The 17323-nt window shown below is 44.4% G+C and overlaps 1 protein-coding gene and 1 pseudogene across 1 annotated transcript in view; both read left to right on the top strand.

Annotated features, from left to right (window-relative positions):
- The window catches only part of SSRP1 (structure specific recognition protein 1), a 122074-nt gene that overhangs the window by 41710 nt on the left and 63041 nt on the right, over positions 1-17323 (top strand). Inside the window, exons 5-6 of the mRNA XM_073596990.1 lie at positions 5792-6022; positions 16827-16930. Of these exons, the coding sequence (XP_073453091.1) occupies positions 5792-6022; positions 16827-16930 (335 nt within the window). The remainder of the gene's footprint in view (positions 1-5791; positions 6023-16826; positions 16931-17323) is intronic.
- LOC141107023 (5S ribosomal RNA) lies at positions 2154-2272 on the top strand (annotated as a pseudogene).

Genomic DNA, 17323 nt, shown 5'->3' on the forward strand with positions numbered 1-17323 from the left:
CTCCCTATATAACCCCTCCCACTACTGGGAGTAAAGATGTGCTGAGCTGAGCACCTCTGGAGCAATCCTTGCTGGGGCTAGCTATGCAGACTGATCCATTCAAGGGTCTTTCTTGCCGAATTGAATGGTACCTGGGCCTTGTGTCCGAAGAAACAAGGTTTTTGCCTGTGAATGCTTCTCTTTTGAGAGCTGAACCCCGGAATCCAGTACTTTTTGGTATTAAGGCCATAAAGTTTACTGCCGGTGGTGCTGTTGCAGGTCCAGGATTGTGGGCTTCCTCGAGGATCCCCAGCTCCTGAAGGTTTATCGGAACCTACCATGAAGGGTGAAGATTGCGTCTGTTGGTTTACCACAGAAAACCAACCAGGTGGGGGTTTTTGCTTCCTCCAGGCACCCCCACCTGGGCTGAACTCTTCCCCTCTTCATAAGGCTGAGTATAAGGGAGAACTGAAAACAGTCGGCAATGCCGTTTTCTTTCATTGCCCCTACACGGGGCGGCTTCCAGGTCTGCTCCACGCCATCCCTCCCTCACTCACAAGCCGATCCCGTCGTATCGGAGGCCCATGCTTGCATGGGAAAACTCTTTTTGAAAGAGAAAGGAGGGGGGCACGATGCGAGGTGGGGGTGAGGCTTAGCACGGCGTTGACGTCATCCAACGCAGGAGTGGGTTTTAAAAAAAACAAAAAAACACTCCATTTGTGCTGGCTGCAAAATTGTCGCAGAGACATGAGAGCAAAGGGAGCATGAAAGAGGTTTTGGTGACACAGGCATTTCCTGCTTTACATATTTTACTATTTGCATGAGGCTGAGCATTAATAGCAGTGGCAGTGGCTGGACTATTGCTCAAGCAGTGGATGTAATTTCTTCTGATAGCCCGATGCACAAAGCAGAGGTACTAAGGTCAGAAGGGGGGTTAAAACACCCCAAAATAGAGCTAAAAGGGTCCCCCTCAAGCTCTGGAAAGCCTATTCATCTCTACAAATGGCATCCTCCCCTTGAGAGGAAGCAGCTGGTCAAAATGAGCATCGGGGCCATGAAATGTTTGCAACTGTTTTCACTGCAGCCCCTGTGTATTTTACCAAAAGATCTTTTTTTTCCCTCAACCATGATGGGTTTAAAAAAAACTCAACTTTAATCGCACAGGTTCTCTTCCATTTCCCAGGGCCCTCAAACTGAGGAACTAGGGGCGGGAGAAGACTAACCCCCTCAGCGGACCATGGTGAGGCTGATGATTCCTCTTCTGAGGTGTCAAATGTGGGAGAATCAGCTGGTTTCAACCTTAAGATTGATGGTGCTGTTTCTTGCTATATGGTCCGCTCCACATTTATGTTCCCTTAACTGAGTGTTGGGTTCGCTAAAGCCTCCTCAAACTGTGCATGCCTTTTCCTGTCCATTTATTGTTGGAAAAGCTTTTTTGTATCTGAGAGGATCTCCCAGATAAACATTATTCCTCCTAAAAAAGTTTTTTTACACTTTATCTTATGGTGGAGGAAATTCACGAAGTAGAGTATACCAGCAATTAACGCTGCTATATCCTCTGTGAATAAGAGCTTTTGTTCGGCAGACAGTGCTCAAATGCTTAGGCATGCAACGGATAGAATGTTGGAATTCCTGTTTTAAAAAAAAAAAACACTTTTTTTCTCTGGCAGATTGAGCAGCCTGCGCTGACAGTAATGCCTCGTTTCCACTGAGCCGAACGGTTGGGGTCGGTACAGTTTGGAAGGGTTAGAATGGTCCGGCCTATTCAGGTGAGCGTTTCCACTGCAAGTCGGACCGCCAGGGGCTATACGGGGTTTAGAAAAATGCCTCTGACGTGAGCATTGATGTTTTTTCTGTCCACCAATCAGTGGAATGTATCATGTGATGCCAGTAGCTCCGCCCTAACCGTACCGTACCATTTTCTATGGCCCCACATCTGAAGTAGGAACATGAATGGTTTGGTTGTATGGCCGCTTTTATAATGGAAACACTCAAAATAGCTTAATCATTGTGAGGCCAGTTTAACAGGTGTTCAGGTATCCTGCTCAGCAGGCCCAGGATCTGACAGCTTTATGTTTGCAATAATTGCTTTGTGAGTTTCTATTGCAGAACCTCCACAAGGTCCTCATGCAGGTGCTTGCTTATAAACTAGCCAAACGCACAACTGCTGAGATGCCTACGGCCACATCACCCTGAAAGCGCCCGATCTCGTCTCATCTCAGAGGCTAAGCAGGGTCAGGCCTGGTTAGTACCTGTATGGGAGACCACCTGGGAATACCAGGTGCTATACACGGTTCTGTGCACATTGTTGCTAACACAAACAGCTAAACGCATGAGAGTGGGAACGCACGTCAGCAGGGGATGAACTTCCTTTCACCATGCAGAAGCTCCTGTCTCGTCTTCCTTTTGCAGTGAAACAGCTATTTGAGAATGTTTGGATAATTCATCCAAAGAAATTCTAGTGGGAAAAGTACCCCCTTTTGCCATTTAAGTAAAGGAGTAATTGTATTTTTAAAGCTCCTTCTTTTGTGCCAGGGGCATCAGCCTCCAGGCAGTCACGATGGCTTCCGTCATCACGTTCAAAAGGTAATCCTCAGTATCAACCCCAGGGACAAAAGAGGTCTTGGGGGAGGAAACCTAAAAGATACCGAAGCCTCCTTTTATGAGGAGGTGGCCCGCTCGCTCAATAGGGGGAATTCTTCTGCAGTTCTCAAGGATCTGACGGGAAGATGAATAGGGGACTTCCTCAATAACTCCAAGGTACAAGTAGTCTCCTTCCTACAAGGGGGAGAACTTCTGGCGTTGATCGACATCAAGGATGCTCATCTCCATGTGCCGATCTTCCCCGCTCACCATAAATTTCTACGCTTCGAGGTAGAAAATCTTCATTTCCAGTTTGTAGCTCTACCTTTTTGGGCTAGCTATACTGCACCTCGAGTGTTTTTATAAAGATCCTGGCTCCTCCTTTAGCCAGGTTAAGGGCTCAGAGTGTAACGATACTAGCCTACTTAGAGGATCTACTCTTGATAGATCAATCGGTAGCCCGTTTAAACCAAAGTCTGGTCACTGCAGTCAGCTACCTGGAATACTTTAGGTTGGATCCTCAACCCAGAAAAATCCTCCTTTAAAACCATCAAGGAGAATGCAGTACTTAGGCTGATCATAGATAGTCCAGCAAAGGGTATTTTTGCCCCAGTAAATAATTGTTCCTTAAAGGAACTGATTTGGTTGGTCAAAACAAAGAAGAATCCTTCTATTCATCTTTGCATGAGTTTATTGGGAAAAATGGTGGCTTCTTTTGAGGTCATTCCTTATGTGTAGTTTCATTCAAGACTGCTGCAAAACAGTATCCTGTCAGCTTGGAACATGAAGGTCCAAACTCTGGACTTCCCGATGCGTTTATCCGCCAAAGTGCGTCAGAGACTCAATTGGTGGTTACTATCCAAAATACACCTGTGGCCAGAAACCTAATTAACATGAGCTAATTAACTTGTACCTTTTAAGCAGCCTGGTCATTGTTATGATAAATCAGGATTTCACTACAGGTCAGACTTGTTGTCACCGAGCTTCACACAGAAGATGATACATTATCATAAGTTTAAACACAAGACATTCTCACAATAGCAGGAGCTCCACTAGGAGTCGGCCTGTCTCCTACATTGCACAGAGGCCAATGTGATCAGCTCTTTCAGTTAACATGTTGAGTTCAGAATCAAACAAAGAATAGTCTTTACATATATCCTGGGAGATATTGTGGATAAATATTACTGTCCCATTTTAAGTAATCCAATCATATTCTCGGGTTCATTCTTTTCTTGGTCACCCTGCGCCCAACAGTGACTAGCGTCACACCCTCTAATCATCTACATCAGTCATAGGATACTTTTTTGCCTATGGGTAACAACGCTGTAATATGCCTATGGAATAATTTACAGTGCTCTAATTTACATCTGCTGGCTGCCATGTACGTAGTGACGTGGACTCTTCCTCCTGCAGCTCTACATTCCCACTGGAGAGCGTCTGTCTGCTCACGTTGTGGTCCTATCCTAAACAAGATTTTAGGTTTCTTTTTTTTTTTTTTTTTTTTTAACATCCCTTCACCCCACCCACAGTCTTGAAAAATAACACAGTGGAAGACATTTGTGATACGGCACTGCGTTACTTTAACTGACAATTGCGCAGTTGTGACACTGTACCCAAATTTAATGTCGTCGACGCCCCCCCCCACCACCACCATTTCTTCATCAATTTAGACCATTATTTATTTTGCTACATAAAAATTCCAATACGCGTATATTGATTGGTTTGCGCAAAAGTTATAGCGTCTACAAACTGGTATTTTTTTTTTCTTTTACTAGTAATGGCGACGATCAGCGACCTATAGTGGGACTGTGATATTGCGGCGGAAAAATCGGACACCTTACTGACACTTTTTTGGGGATCAGTGACGACAGTGATTTTATATATATATATATAAAAAAAAAACACATGGAACGATGCTTGATGCCAAAAAGTGTCCTTTTACTGAAAAGTTAATCCATTGAATATTTCAAAATACAAGCAAGCCACTGTACAGTTCCGAGCACAAATCGCTCTTCGTCAGGCTTTTCAGGCTGTGTGTGTTACACACACTGTGAAGGGGTTAACTGTGTGCGTAGCTAATGTTTCAGTGTAGTGGGCACTTTTACTATTGGAAGGCATGGATTGTTGTTTATCTATCTATCTATCTATCTATCTATCTATCTCTATCTCTGCACGGCTGCCCTGTAGCAGTAAATGTGCTATGGTGGCAGTTGGCAAGTGGTTAACCACTTCAGCCCCGGAAGGTTTTACCTCCTTTCTGACCAGAGCACTTTTTACAGTTTGGCACTGCGTCGATTTAACTGGTAATTGAGCGGTCATGCAATGCTCTACCCAAACGAAATTTGCGTCCTTTTTTCCCACAAATAGAGCTTTCTTTTGGTGCTATTTGATCACCTCTGTGGTTTTTTTTTTTTGTTTTGTTTTTTGCGCTGTACACAAAAAAGAGCAACAATTTTGAAAAAACAACAATATTTTTTGCTATAATAAATATCTCCAAAAATGTTTTTAAACAAATTTCTAAATTAGTTTAGGCCAATATATATTCTACATGTTTTTGGTAAAAAAAAAAAAAAAAACCACAATAAGCATATATTGGTTTGCGCAAAAGTTATAGCTAGGGGAAATATTTGTGGCATTTTTATTTGTTTGTTTTATTTATTTTTTACTAGCAATAACGGTGATCTGCGTTTTTTGCGGTATTGTGACAGATCGGACACTTTTGACACATTTTTGAGACTATTGACATTTTATACAACGATCAGTGCTATAAAAATGCACGGGTTACTGTGTAAATACACTGGTAGGGAAGGGGTTAACACTAGGGGGTGATCAAGGGGTTAAATGTGTGTTCTAACTGTATGGGGATAGGACTGAGTAGGAGTGGAGACATATCGCTGTTCCTACTTATAGGAACAAACGACATGTCTCCTCTCACAAGCAGGGATTTGTGTATTTACACACACAAATCTCCGTGCTGGCGCTCGTGCATGTGATCGCCGGCCACATGCATTGGGTCCCCTGCCGTGCAGCGGGCACAGGCTCTAGCGCAGGGGAGCCATTCTGCCCCCGTAAATACATGTGAGCCGGTCAGGAACCGGATAAACAGCCAGCTAGCGGATTAAAGGAAAAAAAAAAAAATCTTGCTATGGTATGACACTTACGTAGATCTACAGGATGATATGCTAGATAAAACATTTACAAGTCTTTAATCATTCTACTTTTTGTTTAGGCATTTGCTCAGAATGTGCTGTCCAAGGCAGATGTGATTCAAGCAACAGGTGATGCAGTTTGTATATTCCGAGAACTGCAATGTCTTACTCCACGTGGCCGTTATGACATCCGAATCTACCCCACCTTCCTTCACCTGCATGGAAAAACATTTGACTATAAAATTCCATACACAACAGTTCTACGTCTCTTCCTTCTTCCACACAAGGATCAAAGACAGATGTTCTTTGTGGTAAGATGCTTTCTTATGCAACTTAATTTGCCTTCTGGCAGTAATAAAAATAAAGACAGGAATTTTGTGCTTTCTCTTTAAATAAAAGTGAAAATCAAATTATTTTAACACCAAAAATGTAATAAACAAAGTCCACTTCATGCTAAAGTAAAGCTTGAAATCTTCCTTGACACCTTGTGAATCCACCACCAATGGTAATGTCAGCTGCGTACCAGAAAATGGGACCAACCTAATGAGGTCTGTCTTGCCCAATGTATCTCAGGGAAACTGCAAATGATCCACCTGAAGCAACCAAGAACCACTAGAATGCACAGCAGGATCCATGTAAAACGTTCTGCCTTGCTCAGCCAATGTCAAAATTTAGCGCAAATGCAAAGTCTCATAATGTAAAACGGCTACCTTTTTTTTAAATTTTTTTTTTCTAAAACCGTAAAGTACTTGCATTGTATCCAACAAGTAAGGCAGCTAGGTCTAATGCATGTAGTGACGTTAGCAGCTGATATGGCTGTTGGTGATGGGTTCAAAAGGTGTCACGGAAGATTTCAGGCTTCACAGGACTTTGTTACACTTTTTGGTGTTTGATTCATTTGATTTTCACTTTTTTTTTTAAAGTGTGACAGCTCAACGATTCTGGGTTTATAACTTGTGGTGAATCTGTATCTGGATGTTTTTGAGTGCCGCTGTTGAGTACAGCCCAACAGATTTGTCAGAAAACCTTTTACTTTACTTTCAGAATTGACATGTTCTGTGGGACACTATACTACAAAATACTCCCACAAATGGGGGCTATTGATTGCAACCAAGATTTGCTAATTTGCACACAAAATGTATTTTTCCTAACACATTCATTCAAGACCATGTTGCAAAAATGAATACACGCCAATGAAAGTCTTAGCCCCGGTTCACACTGAGGCAGCGCGACTGCCTCAGGCGACCTGGACACGACAGGGGCGGCGACTTGCAAAACGACTTCTATATAGAAGTCTATGCAAGTCGCCCCCAAAGTAGTACAGGAACCTTTTTCTAAGTCGGAGCGACTTGTGTCGCTCCGATTAGAACGGTTCCATAGTACAGAACGGGACGCTACTTGTCAGGCTTCTAAGTCGCCTAACAAGTCGTCCTAGTGTGAAGCAAAGCTAAGTTTTTAACAAAATCCTAATTAACAAGAATTCAACTACAGGCGAGTCTAAATATTTGTTAAACGGATGTCCAGCAGACAGTTGATTATAAAAGGGCGTTACTTAATCATTTCAGCCCGGGAAGGTTTTACCCACCTAAATGACCAGGCCATTTTTTGCGATGCAGCACTGCGTTGCTTAAGCTGATAACTGCGCAGTTGTGCGATGCTGTACCCAAATAAAATTGTCCTTTTTTTTTCCCCACAAATAGAGCTTTCTTTTGGTGGTATTTGATCACCGCTGCGTTTTATTTTTTGCGCTATAAACAAAATAAGACCGTCCATTTTGGGGAAAAAAAAACTATTTTTTTTATTTTCTGATGTAAAACCTACCCCAAAAAAAAATGTAAAAAGTCTAATTTCTTCATCAATTTAGGCCAATATGTATTCTGCTACGTATTTTTGGTAAAAAAAAACCCCGCAATAAGCGTATATTGATTGGTTTGCTCAAAAGTTATAGCGTCTACAAAATAGGGGATAGATTTATGGGGCATGTTTATTTTATTTTTTACTATTAATGGCGGCGATCCAGTGAATTTTAGCCGGATTGCGGCGGACAGATCGGACACCTGACATTTTTGACATTTTTTTGGGAACCAGTGACATTAATACAGTGATCAGTGCTAAAAATATGCACTGACATTGTACTAATGACATTGCAGGGAAGTGGTTAACAGGGGTGATCAAAGGGTTAAATGTGTTCCCTGGGTGTGTTTACTAACTATATGGGGGATGGGCTGCCTGGGATAACTCAGATCTGTCTTCCTGCATAGCAGAAAGACAGGATCTCAGTGATATCCCCTGTCAGAATGGAGATCTGCCTTGTCTACTTTGGCAGATCCTCGTTCTGTCCCTGCGGGGAACGATCGCAGGCGGCCGATGGCCACCGTGCTGTAGTACAACTGCAGCGGCTGATAGGCAAGTGGTTAACAAAGTGAACCGCTTCCCAATTCATGCTGTCAGCAATGGCACCACATGTAAGAAGAATGTCATAAGACCTGAGAAAGAAAATGATTTCTTTACACAAGAAAGGTGAAGGCTACAAGATGATCAGCAAAGCTTTATCAGTTAGAATACTGTAGCAAAAGTGATACAAAAATTTAACAAAGATGGAACTGCAACCATCTCAGACATCCAGGCCATCCACAGAAATGAACCTCAACAGGAGCGTTTTCTGAAGAAAATCGACATGCAAGTTCACTGCAGTTAGCTAAAGAAGTAGAAGGCCCAATTGGGGTGATTGTTTCCCGTGACACAATATGGCATACACTGCAAAGGAATGGCATGCATTTTCGTCCACAAAGAAACCCTCTCCTAAAGCCCATGCACAAAAAAACCTTCCTAGAATTTGCCAGGGCTCATGCTGAAAAAGACTACTGGGACTCTGTACTCTGGAGTGATGAGACAAAGATAAATTTTTTTGGAACGGATGGCTTCAAAACTGTCGCAAAGATGAGGAGTGAAGAAAAATGCATGGTGCCTACAGTGATATGTCGTGGCAGTGTTCTTCTGTGAGGCTGCTGGTGTCAGGGCGCTGCATTTCAATGATGCGATCGTGAATTCACAGATGTACTACTCTATATTGAAAGAGAAGATGCTACCCTCATTCCGTGCCCTTGGTCATCATGCACTTTTCCAACATGACAATGATCCAAAACACAGCTCTAAGGCCACTGTTGCATTTCTGAAGAACAGGGTGAAAGTGATTCAGTGACCAAGTATGTCTCCTGATCTGAATCCAATCACACACCTATGGGGAATTCTGAAGAGACAAGTTGAGCATCACTCTCCATCCAACATCCAGGCTCTAAAAGAGGTATTTCTTAAAGACTAGAAAAAAGATAGATGTTGCAATATATGTCACCAACTTGTCATTTCATGCCTAGAAGACTAGGCGCTGTCCTTAAAAATCATGAAGTTCATGCAAAATACTAGATGTAGTAGTTTTTGTTGTGTGTATTCATGTTTGCATCAACTAATTTGAGTAAAACTGAAGATTTTATAATCTGTTATATTATTTACCTTACTTGCCTTATGGTGCATTTTGCGTTTTTCATTACACATTTTTGATCCATTGAAGTCTATGGAACCAAAAACCAGAAAAAAAGTCCCTGGCCCTTTCCGTAAAATGCACAGATGTGAACTACATCCATAGGAAACCACGTTAAATGGACTGTAGTGTGTTTCAAAACTGAAAATGCACTACAAAATGCATAGGTGTGAACCAGGCCTTAAAACTCAGTTCTGTCAAAATTTTGGAAATTGTTCTTGTGTTTATTAAGATATTGCTTAAAATCTTACTTTTCAAAAAGGGGGTGTACTAATTTATGCTGAGCACTGTATATACATACATATACACTTTTATACTATGTACGTGTGTGTGTGTGTATGTGTGTATATGTATGTGTGTGTTATATTTATATATAATATTACATACACATTTTTATTAATACATTGAAATCATATCACCTCTCAAGCGTCTCTTCTCCAGAGAGAATAAGTTCAGTGTTTGTAATCTTTCCCTTTTCGTCATTTCAGGACAGCCACAATAGAGAGAGATAGTCTCCTCCCCTTCCTCTGGAAACACTGCGCCAGCCCATAAATTCTCTCCTCCCCTGCCGGACCTCAGTTATTAGTGTTTCCTCCGGTGGGGAGACACTGTGCAGAGGAACCAGGCCGGGTGCAGTCAGGGAGACTGTGGCCTTTCTTTTAAAGAAACATCCCTAGGGAAGCAGGGGCTTCCAGGATAAAGAGTGGCGGTGCTTACCGCAGCTGAAGCCACCCCTTCCTTGCTGAGCGCGGCATCAGGTCGTGGGGGACCCCTATCACGTCCACAGGGCCGCAGCATGGAGACTGTCCGCTCTCCCTGTACTCTGTACAGGCCGCAAAATTTGGAACCAGCGGGCCGGACGACGGGTGACGTCATTTCCGGTGGGGGGGGGGGGGGGCGCGCGGACGCTTTCCCTTTGACCCGCGACTTCCGGTTCCGGGTCGCAGTGCTGATAGGGGGCCGGGCTCAGGCTGGAGTGAGTCGCTACACGTGGAGACAGTGTGAGACTCTACACAGGCAACCACCTGCAGTCATGTCTGAGGCAGATGCTGCAACTCATACGGACGCTATCTCCAGCCTTCCAAAGGTAAGAGTTCCCTGGGGAAGGGTCCTCTCTATCTAAGGATTGCTCCTCCTCATGTATGGTTCCTTACTTAGAGGGGGGGCAGACCCCCTGGGTGGTCAGGGGGTGGGGGGGGGGTGTGCGCAGTTCCCTTAAGGTGGTTCTGGTACACTCCCAGGGTTGTTTCCACTTAAACATGCTGAATGTAATATGTGGTTTTTGTATGTAATTTCAGAAATCTACAGAAAAAACAAAGTCCACTCATGTCTCTAAAAGGAAGTGTGCCTCTTGCAGAGACAGTTTAGGGGAAGCATGGACTAAGGTTTTGTGTAAAGAATGCATAGACTCCCTGGTTAAGGAAAGGGAATCTGAACAGCAGTCTGGTTTGGCAGCTTCTGTGAAGGAGCTGTCATCCACCTTTTCATCCTTTAAAACGTTTTTTGAGACGTTTCAGCTTCCCTCTAAACCCATTCAGCAGGATACAACCCCGCCTCATGCTCAGGGCTCTGCACCTGCCAGATCTTCTAATTTAGTTATGGCAGAGGAAACGTCAGGCCCTTCCGGGGTGGAGCTGAGGCAACCGGACAGTGGCACGTCTGACTCCCATGAGGAGTCAGAAGGGGAAGACCAGGACGGGGAGTCCAGGAAAATCTCCAGGTATAAATTGTCCCTGGATGAGGTGGAAGACCTCTTAGGGGCAATATATACAACCCTCGGTATACACGAGGATAAGAAACCCCTATCCCTCCATGACCTTATGTATAAGGGCTTGGGAGATCAAAAAAGAAAAGTTTTTCCAGTACATGAAGTTCTGGTGGAAACGATTAAAAAGGAGTGGCAGGATCCTGAGAGGAAACCCTTTTTTTCTAGCTCCCTTAAAAGAAGGTTCCCATTTTCAGAGGATCCAGGGTCCATTTGGAATAAAAATCCCAAATTGGACGCCGCCTTCTCTCAGGTCTCTAGACACACAGACCTGGCATTCGAGGATATGGGGGCCTTGTCGGATGTCATGGACAAGAGGATAGACTCACTTCTAAAAAAGACGTGGGATTCAACTGTGGGTAATTTAAAGCCAGAAATGGCTGTTACTGTGGTAGCCCGCAATTTAGAACATTGGCTTTTCCAGATTCAGGAGCATATTGAAGCTGGCACAGCCAAGGAAACTATCCTAGCCTCGTTCCCCACGATTCTGCGAGGAATCGCATACATTGCAGACGCCTCGGCAGAGTCAGTCCGTATGTCGGCCAGATCAGCGGCGCTGGCAAATTCGGCCAGAAGAGCGCTCTGGCTGAAAACTTGGCCGGGGGACACCGCCTCTAAAGTCAAATTGTGCGGGATACCCCTGACAGGTGATCTACTCTTTGGTCCTGGGTTAGAGACGGTCTTAGACCGTACAGCGGACAAAAAGAAGTCCTTTCCGCTTAAACGGAAAGCCCCAGCTCAGGCAAGGAAGGGGTTTCGTCCGAAAAAAGGCAAGGATTCTCTCAAACGAGGGAAGAAAACTTGGGGCCAAAGAGGCAAGGGCAGAGGAGGGGCGATTTTTCGCCCTCCTGAGAAAGCCCGCAAAGATCAATGACTCTCTAGGCACGGTGGGAGGAAGATTGGGGGCCTTCCTTCCACAGTGGGAGACCCTCTCACCCAATCGATTTATCCTGGGGGTCATAAGAAGGGGGTATCTCTTGGAATTCTCAAAGCCCCCCCGCAAAGGTTCCTTGTTACGCAGCTTTCCACCTGCACAGCAAGGGCCGAAGCTTTGGTAGACGCCCTGAAGGAACTGGAGATTCAGAACGTAGTTCACAGAGTACCAAAGGGGCAGGAAGGAGAGGGGTTCTATTCCCACGTATTTGTAGTGAAAAAACCCTCAGGGAAATTCAGGTTGATTCTGAATTTAAAACCCTTAAACAGGTCAATTTGCTACAAAAGATTCCGCATGGAGTCAATTTTTACGGTCAGGGCCCTGCTGCCGCACAACGGTTACATGGTGTCTCTGGACCTCAGGGACGCATATTTACACATCCCTATCGCAGAAACTTCCCAAAAGTTTCTCCGGTTACCAATAGACCTGAAAGGTACAATACTGCATCTACAGTTTCAAGCACTGCCTTTCGGGCTATCCTCCTCGCCCCGCATATTCACAAAGGTACTGGCAGAGGCGTTGGCCTTCCTGCGACTCCAGGGGGTGTCAGTCATAGCCTATCTGGACGACCTGCTCCTATTTGCAGTATCCCCAGAACAGTTGATCAAGGACCTCGATCTTACAAAGCGGGTACTAACAGGGTTGGGGTGGCTGCTGAACTTAGAAGAGTCCAGTCTCATTCCCTCACAGCGCATTGTGTACCTGGGATACCTGCTGGACACTACGCTTTTGAGAGTTTTCCTTCCAAGGGAAAAGATTCTAAAGCTGGACAGAGCAGTTTTCTCCCTCCAGTGCAACCATCTGGTGTCAAAAAGGTCCATAATGTCAACGTTAGGCCTTCTAACGTCTACTCTTCCAGCGGTGCAGTGGGCAGGATTACATTTTCGTCCCCTGCAGTCATATGTACTAAGAGTATGGGACCACAGTCAGAGGGATCTAGACACCTTAGTACAGGTTCCCCATCAAATAAAAAGATCTCTTTGGTGGTGGAGGAAGGAAGTGAACTTGTCGCAGGGACGTCTGTGGCTTATCCCAGTCCCGCAGATCGTAACCATGGACGCAAGTGGCAAAGGCTGGGGGGCACATTTGGGATCCCTTCTAGCGCAGGGCACATGGAAGGGCGACAAACTGCAAAGGTCTTCCAACTGGAAAGAGCTGAGGGCAGTAGGCCTAGCCCTCAGATTTTTCAAAAAGGAACTCCAGGGCCACCATGTACAGGTACGGTCGGACAACTCATCCACCGTGGCCTATATAAACAAGCAGGGAGGCACCAGGAGCGGAAGTCTGTTGGCCCTAGCAAGAGATATTCTAAGCTGGGCCGAGTCCAACACCCTCTCACTCTCAGCGGTTTTTTTGAGAGGGGAGAGGAATATAATCGCAGATTTCCTCAGCCGGAGGAGTCTAAAGGAAGGAGATTGGGCCCTCAACCAGGAGTTCTTCAATCTCATATCCAAGAAATGGGGACCCCCGGAAGTGGATCTTTTCGCTTCAAAAGACAACGCGAAAACCCTCTGGTTTTTCTCCCTAAATGCAGGGGAAGGAGCACTGGGGGTGGACGCATTGTCTCAGAATTGGCATTTCAGGACATGCTACGCCTTCCCTCCTCCGGTGCTGTTACCGGCGGTTCTGAGGAAGTTTCAACTAGAGAGCACCTCTCTCATTCTTGTAGCTCCACATTGGCCGAAAAGGGCGTGGTTTTCAATCCTCAGTCAGTTAGCAGCGGAGCCGCCCCTTTTCCTTCCACCTCGAAAGGATCTTCTGTCGCAGGGTCCAGTCCTCTGCCCACAGGTGCAGCAGTGGAAATTAGCGGCCTGGCTACTGAGGAGGGTATATTAAGATCCAAGGGGTTTTCGGAGAGCTTAATCTCTACCCTCCTCAACAGTAGGAAAAAGGAGACACGTAGGATTTACAAAAAGGTCTGGCTCCTTTTCTACAAATGGTGCATAGAAAACTCCTTCTCGGTGCAGAGTCCCGTAGCTGTGTTGGAGTTTCTGCAGTGTGGAGCGGACAAGGGTTTATCTGTAGGTACCCTTAAAAGTCAGGTTTCAGCACTCAGTGCTTATCTGGAGAAGTCTCTGGCTACCAATCCATGGGTGGTCAGATTCTTTAAGGCACTGTCAAGACAGAGACCTACCAGGGGTCCTCCCTTTCCTGGGTGGGACCTATCTCTGGTTTTACAGAGCCTTACGGGAAATCCCTTTGAGCCATTGGACAAGTGCCTGTTAAGGGAGCTTACCCTAAAAACAGTATTTTTAGTAGCAGTGACAACTGCCAGGAGGGTCAGCGAAATTGAGGCGTTATCAATTAGACCTCCTTTTTGTGTTATTTTGCCAGACAGGATAGTCCTTAAGACTGATCCAGCTTTTTTGCCTAAAGTGGCGTCAGGCTTTCACAGAAGCCAGGAAATAGTCCTACCCTCGTTTTGTCCCAATCCTTCAGGTGAAAGGGAACTAAAATTTCATTTTTTAGATGTAAGGAGGTGTATCCTACAATACCTAGAGATGACTAAAACAATAAGGAAGTCTGATTCTCTATTTATTTTGTTTTCTGGGGCCAGAAAGGGTCTCAGAGCGTCCCGACGCACGATTGCCAGGTGGCTTAGATTAGCTATTGGGCAGGCATATTCTTTAGCAGGGAAGGAGATCCCTAGAGGCATAAAGGCACACTCCACCAGAGCAGTGGCAACTTCCCAGGCAGAGAAGGCTGGAGCAACGCCAGAGCAAATATGCAGGGCAGCAACCTGGTCCAGCTACTCCACTTTCGTTAGACATTACAGAGTGGACTTGGTGGCGGCAGGTGAGCAGGCTTTTGGGCGAAAAGTTCTGCAAGCTGTAGTCCCACCCTAATTGGTAAGTGCTCGATTATCCTCTCTATTGTGGCTGTCCTGAAATGACGAAAAGGGAAAATTAAAGTTACGTACCGGTAACGTCTTTTCCTGTAGTCTTTCAGGACAGCCCTAGTTACCCACCCTAAGCTTGGGGGGGTCTTATTAAAGACCAGAACGCAATATGGTAATGATATTGATTGGTATGTTATTAATGTGTTCTTGTGTCTCCCCAGCTGGCCGGAGGTACTCTTGAAAGAACTGAGGTCCGGCAGGGGAGGAGAGAATATATGGGCTGGCGCAGTGTTTCCAGAGGAAGGGGAGGAGACTATCTCTCTCTATTGTGGCTGTCCTGAAAGACTACAGGAAAAGACGTTACCGGTACGTAACTTTAATTTTCTTCACAACTAAGGTCCTCCAGTCCCTTAATTAGCTTTGTTGCCCTTCTCTGGTCCCTCTCCATTTCCAGCACATCCTTCCTGAGGACTGGAGCCCAGAACTGGACAGCATACATCAGGTGCGGCCAGACCAGAGTCTTGTAGTGTGGGAGAATTATCGTTTTATATCTGGAGTTGATCCCCCTTTTAACCACTTTTACTCGGTGCTTAAACCCCCTTTCTGCCCAGACCAATTTTCAGCTCTGTCACACTTTGGCAACTGCGTGGTCATGCAGCACTGTACCAAAATTAAATTATCATTTCTTTTCCCACAAATAGAGCTTTCTTTTGGTGGTATTTAATCACTGCTGGTTTTTTATTTTTGTTAAAATGAAAAAAGACAGAAAATTTTGAAAGAAAACAAACCAATTTGTTTTTTATATTTTGTTATAAAATTTTGTAAACAGATAACTTTTCTCCTTGATGTACACTAATGAAGCAGCACTGGTGGACACTGATAAGGCTGCTCTGGTGGACACTGAGGCGGCACTGGTGGGTGGCACTGATGGGCGGCAGTGAGGGGCACAGGTAGGTGACACTGCACTGATGAGGCACTGGTGGTCACAGATGAGGTGGCTGTGGCTCTTTCTCTTCAGCACCGATGTCCCTTTCACTGAAGCTGGTGATTGCCTTTTTTTTTTTTTTTTTTTCACGCTCTCAGCGTGAGGAAAAAAAAAAAAAAAGATGATTGCCGATCTTCTGTTTACATCATGTGATCAGCTGTCATTGGCTGACAGCTGATCACGTGGTAAAGGGACCGATCTGTGATCAGCCGAGTCTCATTGACTTATGCACGGGAGGAAGTCATATGATGGCGTCCCGGCAATGTAGGTCCACGCTGTAGCCGTCATTCGGCTATAGCGAGGAGGTTAATGCATGCCAATATTTGGCTTTACTTACAGTAGCCTGGCATTGCATGCCATTGCTGAGCCTGTCATCTAACAAGACCCCCAGGTCCTTTTTTATATTATCACTCTCTGGTCCATGCTGACAATGTTTATGGGGAACTGTATCGAATGCCCAAAATCCAGATGCACCACGTCTACAGGCCTTCCTTTATCTAGATGGCAGCTCACCTCCTCATAGAAGGTTAATAGATTGGTTTGGCAAGAACGATTCTTCATGACTCCATGTTAGAAGTGCACCGAATGGAAATTTTGGAAATGCAGGATGCACTTTGTCGAAAACCGAAAATGACAGTTTTTAAAAAATCGTTTATATTTTTATATATAATTGTATTTGACTTTTTAATTAATTTCAATTTAAATTAATATGATTATTTTTTGCCATTATTGGTAGCGTTTTAGTGCAAGAAAAGGTAAAGAAGAATGCAGTCTCTAACCATCTCTTGTATCATGTCTGCAATCTCTTACTTAATACTATTAGCAGTGTGTTTAAGTTTATCAATTTCCATTTGGTGCACCTCTAGCAGACATGATGCAAAAGATCAATGCAGCCTCACCAGTGTCCTGTCTGTTGGCTAAGTAGGACAGGGAGGGATTTTGGAGTGTCTCCATCAGTTCTTTCAGGTATTTGTACAATGCTTGTTGTAGTTGGTTAACACACCCACACAGATTGAAATTTAATGACTGCTACCATCTATTTTTCCTCCTGCAGATAAGTCTGGACCCTCCCATTAAACAAGGGCAAACTCGTTATCACTTTCTAATCCTGCTTTTCTCCAAAGATGAAGACATTAATTTGACCCTCAACATGAGCGAGTAAGCTATACTATTACAAATGCTTACATCTTTAGGTATTCTATGCTCTCATTTTCCCCTTATCTTATTCTTCACTGGTATCTTCTGTCTTTTTTACTTTCCTCGAGAGAAACCATACTGTTCCAGACTAGGGTTGTCCTGATACCACTTTTTTAAGACCAAGTACATGTTTTTTTCAAGTACTCACCGATACTTTTTTTAATGTCACGTGACAGTGTTGTTTTTTTTGGGGGGGGGGGGGGGGGGGGTTGTTACAATTTTTTACTTTTTTTTTTTTTTTTACAATGCTTTCTTTTTTTAGGGAGGGAGGGGGTGGATGGTGTCTGTATGTGTGTGTTTTTTTTTTTGTTTTTTTTTTTTTTTTTTTATTTAAAATTTTTATAATTTTTTACA

Source organism: Aquarana catesbeiana, linkage group LG08, assembly GCF_042186555.1.
Source record: "Aquarana catesbeiana isolate 2022-GZ linkage group LG08, ASM4218655v1, whole genome shotgun sequence".
NCBI lineage: Eukaryota > Metazoa > Chordata > Amphibia > Anura > Ranidae > Aquarana > Aquarana catesbeiana.